Source organism: Periophthalmus magnuspinnatus, chromosome 16, assembly GCF_009829125.3.
Source record: "Periophthalmus magnuspinnatus isolate fPerMag1 chromosome 16, fPerMag1.2.pri, whole genome shotgun sequence".
Classification (NCBI taxonomy): Eukaryota; Metazoa; Chordata; class Actinopteri; order Gobiiformes; family Gobiidae; genus Periophthalmus; species Periophthalmus magnuspinnatus.
The window spans coordinates 8405142-8416160 of NC_047141.1; the positions used below are offsets into that span (position 1 = coordinate 8405142).

Genomic DNA, 11019 nt, shown 5'->3' on the forward strand with positions numbered 1-11019 from the left:
AGGTGCTCCTCACTCTGTGAACGAGAGAACAGGAGGGAAAAAACGTGTGGTCGCGTTTTACACCTCCGCTCCACCTCCTCCGCTTCCCGCTAAGTTATGCAAATGCTAGGCGTCCGTGTGGAGCTGCAGACAAAAGGAGAGCTCCGTCTTCTCCTGCAGCCCGAGGAGGACGCTTGCTGTTCGGGCGGTTCACAGGTCCAGAGGGCAAACTTAGTACAGAGGGTAATACGGTCAACCATGAACTTTATAAGAAGTTAAGGAGACGTACTGTTCTTGTGCAGCTCTAAAGCTATAATCTATGACACCCATGGATCATTCTTACGTCAGACGATATTTACACTTTTAGCGTATCAGCTATCGGCCTTAAATTTCCAGCAGAGGCCGATATGTAGTTTGCGCTGACCTGCACACACAAAGCTTTATTTAAACAGTGTGTATAGATTACTACACAAAACATGACAACACTACGCTCTGGTAGGTTTGTAGTAAAAACAACAGCTATGGGTAAGTTTTTAGTAAATTAAAATTGCATCATTTAGGGAAATAATCAAAACCAGCCCCACATATCGGCTCAAAAATATCGGCAGACCTTATTGGTTTCTCTGGATTCTACACAATCGTATCAGCCATGAAAAAAAACCCAAAAACATATCAGTTGATCTGTAGCCATTATGTTATGTTTTGGACATTTTAAATCACAATATCGATCTAAAATGTCTAAACTACTGGTAAATGATAAAAAAACAAGTCAGCTGAATTATGGTTTGGAAAAAAATTGCGGAGCCCAATGCGAGCCGATTCCCGTCTGACGCTCATCACGACAAAGTGCCACATGCTATCAGCCCCTCCTATGGACAGTTGCAGATCACGCTAGCAACCAGTGAAAATCATTTGTATCAAAATAACTGTGACGCTGAATCCCATGTGTATCACCAATTAAGAAAATAACGAAGAGAACGAAGTAAGTACAGAGCAGTGGGCGTGCACTGGAGGCAGTGAAAGCAGGGATTGATCGGAGCAACGACGTCTTGAATACAGAAGAATTAAGATTACTCAAACAAGCATGAACCACTCTAAATACAACCTCGACAGAAGGGGAACAATTATAACATGTTTAAAAGCCTTTAAAAAATAGTACATTTCCAATGGTGTGCAGGGGTATTGACACTGAAGAAAAAAAAATTGATTTTCTGTTTTTCTTTATAATCAACAAAGAGATCCCCGCTTGGACCACTGTCTTGTGTCCTTGGGCAAGACACTTCACCTTCTATATGAATGTTATGTGTGAGTGAGCGGTGGTGGTCGGGGGGGCTGTATTGTGCAGATTAGCAGCCTCACTTCTGTCAGTTTACCCCAGGGCAGGTGTAGCTTGCCCTCAGCATGTATGAGGGATTTATAAATAGTGCAGTTGAAAGCTCTCTCTGTGAAAATTGTTAGTGCCAATTATAGGGCTGAACAATTTAGGATGAATACATGTGCAATTTTTCAGACAAGCATTGCGATTAGATTTATGTAAGTAATGTATGTATGTAATAATAGAATTCTGTTCAAAGTTCACATTTTAAACACATCCAGAAGAATCAGAAAATGTTTCATTTCAGAGCATGTTTGTACAGATCTACACTACAGGGTTAGCAGGTTTTATACAGAATAAGGAAAGGATTTTGTTGTTTGTGCAGGAAATAATGGTACTTCAAAAAGTGCATCCTTTGTGATTAGGTAAATTTGTCTGTTCAAATTGCAATTTCTATTCGATTATGATTAATCTTGCAGTTCTAGTCCCAATCATCAAAAATCTATTTTTTGTTGTTACAGGGGGCTCCCGTTTTTATCAGTTTTGTGTCAAGAACTAAATGTCCTGTTTCCACTAATCATGGTACAAAACCTCTCATACCTGTAGCTCAGCCTCCTCTGATGAAAACGACACTACATTTTTTAACCTATCTCCTACTTAGAGAGTCCAGTTTGTCAGGTCAATTCATCACCTGCCCTAACCACCACTCTCTCTCTCTCTCTCCGTTTTGTGCAGCACGTGAGTGGGCTCCGGCTCCATCTGGGACAGGTGCCGGCTGGGGCCCCCACCGGGCTGCCCCACCGGCCCCTCTGGCCATCTGTCCGTACCTCTGTGCGGTGCTGGTGCTGCCGGCCGGTGTGCCAGGCCAGGGCCGTTCAGATGGTCAGCAGTCTCCTCACAGCCCCACGCCCACCCAGCCTGGCCCTGCTCTGAAGGACACTGGGACAGTCTCGTGACCTCTGCGGACGGGAAGCCCACAGGGACAAAAAGCTCTTTTGAGTTTGATAGTATTTTTGTGATGGGCGCAAATGGGCATGGGATACTTTTATTGTTGTTTGTTCATGTGTAATATGTATATTTATAGATAAAAATTACTTTAAATTATTCAGTTTTTTTAAAAGGAAAGGAGGCATTAAAGAGTTTTTGAAACAACTCCTTATATCAACTTAAAAGATAATTTATTTTGTCTGGTCCAAACTAATAAAGAATTGTTTGGAATTGTATGGTTTGTGGTTTGACTAAGTCAGTCATAAAATCAGTTTATTCCCACACAATCACAATACTTTTTTTTCTACAGAGCAGCTAAATAATCCTAAGCACTACTTACACTTTATTACTTGTAATTGCTCATAAAATTACTTGCTAATGTTTACAGGTCAAACCATATTTGTTGTCTAAGCGGGCAGAGTTGGAAACTCAGTATTCTGATTCTTTATATTATCTCAGCTTTTTTAAATCTATTTTTGCATCATGCAACAGAAAATACATTTTCACTTTCTATTATTACTATTAATTCTCGCATCAATCATTCTCACAATAATCATAATGCTAAACCATAGAATCTATAGAGCAACTTAGAAAAATCCTGAGCACCGGTTACATATACAGTACTTGTGGCGTAGTTTAAATAGACCATATTGCTTGCTAGTGTTTACCGGTTATGAAGAAAAGCAATTTATTCTCGCAATAATCATTAGACTATTTTTTTATCGATAGATCACTCTACTTACATTTTTATCTCTTGTAGTTTCGTTAAATAGACCATATTGCTTGCTAGTGTTCACAGGTTAAACCATGTTTTTTCAGCTGTACAACCAGGCGGGTGGGTGAATGGGTGGATAGGCGGATGAGTGGTTGGGTAGGTGGCTTGGGTCTCTCTCGGTCCGTTCCATGGGCGTTCTGGCTCACAGGACAGACATGTGCTGCCTCTGGCTCCTGCTGGGATGCACTCACGCCGCTTGTGTCCGTGGCTTGGCACCTCCTCCTCCACCAGAAGAGCCCCGCGCCAAGTCCCCATCACCGAACAGCCTCGTGGAGCTCAGGTGAGAGGCAGCCAGCGCAATACACTCTGAGCTGGGGTGTTTTTGTCTGGGAACGGGACAGGAAGGCGGTCGGTTCGAATCCATCTTGGATAAAGGGTGTCGTTGTGTCCCCAGGCAAGACGCAAGTCACTATAATGTGGCTTGATGAGACAGGAGGGGCATCTGGTATAAATAAATCTGTTGCTATGTCGCTATGTGAGCCATTCACTTTGGTCAGAAGATTGTTGAAATTTGTACATTGCAAAAGATGACATTATTTAAAATATATAAAGGTTTTCTGTGGATATTTTTAGCAAGTATGTGATGCCATCTGACTCCTTGTATTATGTACCTGTTTATATTTATCCTTCGTCTCCTCCTAATCTCTTGGCTTTACATTGGATTTTGAAAATACTTCTAATGGCAATGTCATTCAGCCATATTCTCATAATTTAAATAGACATTGTGTTGGTTATCGGTCTCTTAGCTCTTTATAATTTAACTTTTTTTGCTTCGTATTAATCAATCTGAAGTTTTTATTTGATTTAATTTTGTCTTATTGAAAACGCCTTTCAAAATATATTTCTTGAACATAAACACGACAAAAAAAGTCTTCCTCTGCTCCAAACCACATGTTTTTACTGACAAAGATTTGGCTGTAGACCTGTCCATTAAAAATACCCAAGATGATAACCAACAATTAGAAATGACTAAATCTCGATCTTGGTTCAGATTTGATTTATCGCACATCCCTAATAAGCTCTGTCGATTTTAATAAACATTTAGCATCAGCACTAGCATTATTTTCCACATAACCTATTTACTTCAAGCAAAAACTTCAACATGAATCAAATAAAAGGCTGAATCCTCAAATAAGCGTCTGAACTTATTTCACAGAACGATAATATTAACACGTAAATCAAATATTATTGTAAAAATATACTGAGCAATACCTCATTCTCAGATTTAGCAGGCTAACCACAAAGCAACGTTTACCAAAAGTGCTTCTAGTGGCAGGTCAGAGAAGAGATGCGTTTTCCATTTCAAAACAGCCACAGATGGGTTAAATTTATCGCTCTAGTCCCTAAAAAACCTCACGGCACTATTTTAACTCATGCAAATAAGCCGTGGTCTAAGAATATCGCTGTTTAAGAGAATACAGCCAGTCTGAGGGAGCCAAGGTGAGATGTGACTCTGCCTTCTAGTACAGAGTAAATGTTTGCCCTAATTTTGGTGAAAAAAATACAAAAATATCAATGCTTTTTTTGTTCTGATTTGTAATTTTTCTGCTCAAAATGAGACGTTTGCGTTGTAAAAAAAAAAAAAAAAAAATCTATATCTATATCTATATCTATCTATCTATCTATCTATCTATCTATCTATCTATCTATCTATCTATCTATCTATCTATCTATCTATCTATCTATCTATATATATATAGATAGATAGATAGATAGATATAGATATATTGCTTGAAAAAATCATGAGGAGGCTGAGGCCCCGGGGGAGACCCAGGACATGCTGGAGGGACCATATCTCTCAGCTGGCCTGGGAACGCCTTGGGGTCCAACCAAAGGAGATGGAGAGCACATTTGGGGGGAGGTGTAGGAGTCCCCGCTTAGACTGCTCCTCCCGTGACCCGGCCCCGGATAAGTGAAAGAAAATGGATGGACAAAATTTGACTTTTGTTGGAAATGTTTTGCATGATCTTAATCTATATTTGAATATAGATCACATTGTAAATGAATGACTTATTTGATTACAAATTACATTATATTGTCTAAAAAGTGTTGTTTTTATTCTAATCGTAGCATCAACATTGGTATCAAGTATCAAGCCTTTTCCTTGGTATCAAAATCAACTTATTTTAGTATCATAGTAGATGTATGTCAATTAGTATTCAAATTTGACTCAACTGAAAAATCAATTGTTAACGTATCCAGGAATACTATGCATTTCAGAACACGTTTGTGTGTAAACTACAGGGTTAGCAGCTTTTACACGGAAGAAGATGGAGACACAGGGAGGGCATCTGACACACAGGGACATTTCAGAACATGTTTGCATAAGTCTACACTACTGCGTTAGCAGCTTTTGTTTAGTAAAACCCCATAGAGTTGTACATTTACATACTTAAATAATCCTAATTAATTTTTTGGATTTGCTCATTTCGGACATTAAAATTGTGATTCATCTTCCAGCGCTGACAGATGTTCACACACACACACACACACACACACACACACACACACATACACGTACTCACAGTTTTCGCTCTGGAAGTCCGGGACAAACTGCTCATCATTGTCGGGAACTTGAGCTGCACAGAAGAGACAGAGGAGAGAGTGATGTGGATGGACAGAGCGAAGAGAGAAGAGAGGAAAAAAGAGAAGCAACAGACGTAACCCTGTCCTGTCCCCTATAGGAACATCAGACAGAAAGGTTGGCCATATAATGTTTGTTGTGTGTCTAAACCCATTAAACACAGACCAAACCTTATACAAGACCCGCATACATCCCTCATACAAGACTTGGAAAAGTGTGGCAAAAATGATAAAACTTAGCTCTTTTTTAACTTTTTTTTTTAAATACACAGACAAATTTTACTCATGCAAAATTGTCTGTGTCTGACTGTGTTTAAAACCATTCAACGATTTTTACAAGACAGAAAAGTACGACAAAAATGATTTTTAAAAGTTGCCAAAAGTTGATTTGAAAGGCTGATTTTTTTGTTCCACACACTTTTTGGCACAAAGTGAGCCTGAGATTTTATTTTCTGTGAACAAATCGAGGGTTGAGACTATTTTTCTCATTTTGAATTGAATTTATCCTCTTTTGTCTTAAGCAGTTTGACTTCGTTAACCTTTGATAATTTGATTTTCTGACTATTTTTGTTGGTAATTCCACAATAGTGAGACGCCCTGTGAGGTGAACCCTGTTGTGATTTGGGACTTTACAAAATTAAAGTGAACCGAAATAGAATTGATGCGTGTTCAATTTCAATCTGGATGCTCACAATAGTCAAAATAATGAATGGATGAATTGAACTGAAATAATTAAATACTTTAATTACTTTAATTTAATTAAAAACTCAAAATGAGGGTGTTTTGCTAACTTAGAAAAACATTAACCTTAACTTTTACACTTTTTTGATTAAGCTTCAATCTGTGACATTTTTATTTCAGTATAATGTAATGCAACGATTTTACTCAAAATCTTGCCCAGTTTAGAACAAATGTAAGATATTTGTTCATTATTATTATTATTATTATTATTATTATTATTAACAGCCTCTTTTAATCTTAATTAAAATATGAACTCTTTAGTGGATACCGACACCAGTTATACTTTTGGCTTGAATTCCCAGTACCTGAATATCACTGGGGTCCATTTTTAGCTGCGTGTGGGCCTGACAACTATGAACAAGTCTTCTGGAAGTATCTGATGCCTTGTGATTACTCTACTACAGCGGCTAGCACTATCCATATCCCCCCTTCCACCCTCCCATTGTTCCCTGCGTTTAATTGGCTTCCTACCCGCGGCTGGATGCACCTGTACCCGCAGCGCTCGCTCCGAAACCGGGCACCTCACCTGCTCGCTCCCCCTGTACCCCCGCTAATGCTCGAATAATGAAGCCTTCGTCGATTAGATATTTTCATTTGACGTGTGTTTTAGAGTGGAGTTTAAAATGTCATTAGCAGGTCTATTTATACACTGAATGGGGAGGGGGGGGTTGTCATTATCGCAGGAGCAGGGATGAGTTTAGACATGCGCAGGGTCGGAAAGAAAAAAAAAAGCGGATTTTCCATTTGTGACACTTTTCATATCGTGTTTGCTCGCCCGAGGTGTGAATTAAAAACAGTAAACAATTAACAGATCGTGGAGAGAGAGGTAATATTTTCCAACAATGTTAAACAGGTGGAGGCAGCGTAAACAAGAGCTCAAATGAGGGCTGAAATTATTTTTATTTTTATTTATTTATTCTGAATTTTTGTGCGTGAATCTCGATTTTTTGAGGAATTTTACGAGGTTTGAAGCTTCTTGCTAAATCAAATTGTAACATTTATCTATGTTTTTTGCTTGTAATAAATTCATACTTAAACGTCTTTTGGTCTTTGGTAATTATCAGTATTTTAAAGCATAAAATATGAGATACTTTTTAAACTTTTATTTTTCAAAGCAAAATAGATCTCTGCTATTCAAATTAAATTACATAAAAATCAGAATCTATTTAACATCCCTTTCCACAGTAAATATTTGAAATTTGAAAAAAAAAACAAAACAAAAAAAAACAACATTGTCTTTTAGGGAATACATCTAAATAAATTTGAATAAAACGCACATATGTTACAAAATAATCAAATCGACGCAAGATCTCATTTGTAATATTTTCACACAACAGGAAAACCAGTTTGACACAAAAACAACCCCAAAGAAGCGCTTGATGGAGGACTAAAACAGTGTCCTGGTGGAAGTATATAGGATGGATGAGTCACCGGAACCAGATTTGTTCTAAAGCCAAGCTGCACCAAAGTCCTGCGGAGAGACTCAGATCTGGAGAGGAGCCATCATTCACAAAACAACTACAGAAAGTACACACGGGAGGGGGCAGGACGCTGGAGATGTAAAAGCGCTACATCAAAGGCAAAAAAAAAAAAAAAAAAAAAAGTTCAAATTTCAATATCTGAGAGTTTTTGATTTATAATTTTTTTGGAAGTTGGTTTTATTGTGCTTTATATAGTCTTTGATTTTCTAACCGTTTTCTGTTTGGTTAAATCAATAATTTAGCGAAGCCCGGTGAAGAGAGTGCTGTTGTGATATAGGGCAAATACAAAAATGTGCGTGAGAATTCTGAGTGGAAAAAACACACTAAAAATATTCGTGGGATTTTTTTGAAGTGATAGTAGATAGTTTAAATTGGGTGAAAAAAAAAAGAAAAATAAACATGTAACTGAAATAATATGTTTGAAAAAAATGTCAGATGTAAAACATGTATTTGAGTAGTTTATACACTTTTGTGAAGGGGCAGTTGTCATTTCCGGTGGTACAAAAAATTAATTCAAATTTTTGCTGGAAAAAACAACAACAAAAAACAGATTTCAAAATATACAGGTATTAGAGTAGTTCATGATTTTTAAGCGACGGTCGTATTGTGTGAACAGATCAAATTAGAAACTGAACTGAAAACCTGTTTTCTGACCTAAAAAAATTATTATTTGAGTAGCTCATGAGAATCTTTGTGAAGTGACAGTTATTATATTGGGAAGTTTGAGTTAATAAAATTTTAAAAAAAAAAAAAAAAAAATGCAACTGCTTGTATATAAACAATAAAAATTTTAAAGCGCACGTTAAAATTACGACAGAAGAAATTTGAAATCTAAAAATATTCCTACAGGTACTTTTTGAGCAGTCCATAAGTGGGACATATGTCGGAAATCCACTCTCATAATTCTACCTCTTGTTCCAATTACCTGTGGCCATAAATCTTGAAAATGAAGAGGTATTCCTTATATGGTAATGGACAGGAAGTGGTTCATTAAATCCGCAGTGTTGAAGTAAAAGTGTCATTTCAAACAGTGATACCTCGTCTGGCTGCTCTCACGTCTGCTGCTGAAATATTAAACGCCCAAGTCTTTCTCCCATCTTTGTTCGATCATGTGAGCGCGTGTGAATGGTAGATCACATTAGGAATGTTCTGAACTAAAAATATCGATTTAAGACAGTCATTTTTTAGACTGTTTTAAGACTGAATGATGGAGGGAATATATCTGTGACGAGAGATGACACTGGACGTATGAATGACATTTGGACTTGAGTGAAAAGTCATAAAGTTGATTCTGTAGAAATGAAAAATATAAAAATTTTAGAGCGGAGTCGGTTTAACTGAAATTTCATACGCCATGTTTGGTCAACTTTTCTCTAAATTACCATTAATATATTATCTATATACCAAAACTGAATAAGAAATAACACATTTAAGTGTAGAGAGAGACATTTGTAATGTTGAGGAGTAAAGACACATCTGAACATAGACGTGAGCGCTCATAAAAGCAGGACGTGCGTTCATATAGTTAGAGTTTAAAACAGGTCATGATTTTTCTTTCTTTTGGCTGTAATAAAAATACAATTTTTAAACACTGCATTTCGGAAATAAACGAATGTTAAGGTTAGAGTTGCTGTTTCATTAGCAACTTTAACCTTAAAAGATAAATACAGCTCATGAAACTGTATTGTACAAATGTTTTGTGTCCTCAAATTACTTTGTTCTTAAAACTCCACATGAGATCAAATTCTGTTTTTAAATTTACTTCAAAGTAAATTTAAATATATAACCTGGACAAAAATGTTGCTATGACACTCGCAAAGCTTTCTCTACAAAATTATACATAAAACGTGAAACTAATAATACAAGATTTAAGGTTTTTAAACAAAGCATTTACATTGTGCAAATGCGTCGTGTCCTGGTTACTTGGTTCTTAAATCAGCGCACAAGATCACAATTTTGTTTTTAAATTGACTTCAAGGTAAATTCATATACTTATATGGCACTTCCAAAGCTTTCTCTACAAAATTATACACAAAAATGGGAATCTAATAGTACAAGATTTAAGTATTTTCAACAACGCATTTATACTGTGCAAATGTTTCTTTGGTCTTAAATCCACACACAAGCTCAGAATACTGTTTTTAAATTTACTTCAGTAAAATAAAAATATATAAGGTAAAATTCTGATGTGGCAGTCACAAAGCTTTTTTATACAAAATTATACACAAAAAGTGAAACTAATACTACAGAATTTAAAGGTTTTTAACATTTATATTGTTTAAATGTGCCACTTTGGTCTTAAAACTACAGACAAGACCAGAATTCTGCTTTAAAATTTACTTCACAAATATAACCTAAACATTTTACACAGCAGTTGCAAAGCTTTCTTTACAAAATGACACACAAAAAGTGAAACGAATATTACAAGGGTTAAGGGCCTTTTAACGCGTAAAATACAACAAAACCTGTTTAAACACAGGAAATGTATTAACACTTAGAGAGTTAAAAAGTCACATTTAGAACAGATATGTAAAGACGACTGACCAAAAGTTCGATGCTGCAGACACGGCGGAAAGAGGACACTGGCGCTTAAATCCTGAAGCATCACGTCCGACCTGCACGCCTTTCCATGGACCGCCGAGTGTTCGGAAAGTTACAGAGCAGCTACCAAAATTCTTCTTACTTAAAAGTTTACAAAAAACAAAATCATAAATCCATTCTTTTTTTCTTTTCTTTTTTTTAAATGCTGAGAACTGAAAGAAGCGCACTGACGGTACAGCTGGAGCAGAGAGAAGGTGTGCGCTTGGAGGGAGGAGCGCGCGGTGACTGATAGTGAGAGGTGGAGAGAGAGAGCGTGTGAGAGAGAGGGAGAGGGAGAGAGGGAGAGAGGAGGAAGAGGAGGAGGAGGGGGTGGCACCAGCAGAGGCAGCTCGTGCGCACGGCGAACAGGATTGCTCTGAGCTTCTCCTGGTAACTTGTGATGACACCCAGAGACCGGTCCCCTGCCCCCCTCCTCACGGGACAAGCACGAGCGAGGTGGAAAGTAACAAATTACAATTACTTATGGTAAATGAGTAGAATTTTGGGGGGGTTTTACTTATTTGAGTAGATATTTAAACATGTATTTGTATTCTAGCCATGTAATTGTCATTATTACA

General features: G+C 37.3%; 1 protein-coding gene across 5 annotated transcripts in view; it reads right to left on the reverse strand.

The window, feature by feature from the left end:
* etv1 (ETS variant transcription factor 1) overlaps positions 1-10630 on the reverse strand; it is a 33469-nt gene extending 22839 nt beyond the window's left edge. For all 5 annotated transcript variants that reach the window (XM_055227587.1, XM_055227586.1, XM_055227585.1 and 2 more), the window contains exons 1-2: positions 10406-10630; positions 5582-5635 (exon numbers count right to left, since the gene is read on the reverse strand). In XM_055227587.1, coding sequence (XP_055083562.1) covers positions 5582-5635; positions 10406-10466 — 115 coding nt within the window. In that variant the 5' untranslated portion in view covers positions 10467-10630. The remainder of the gene's footprint in view (positions 1-5581; positions 5636-10405) is intronic.
* Between the last annotated feature and the right edge of the window lie 389 nt (positions 10631-11019).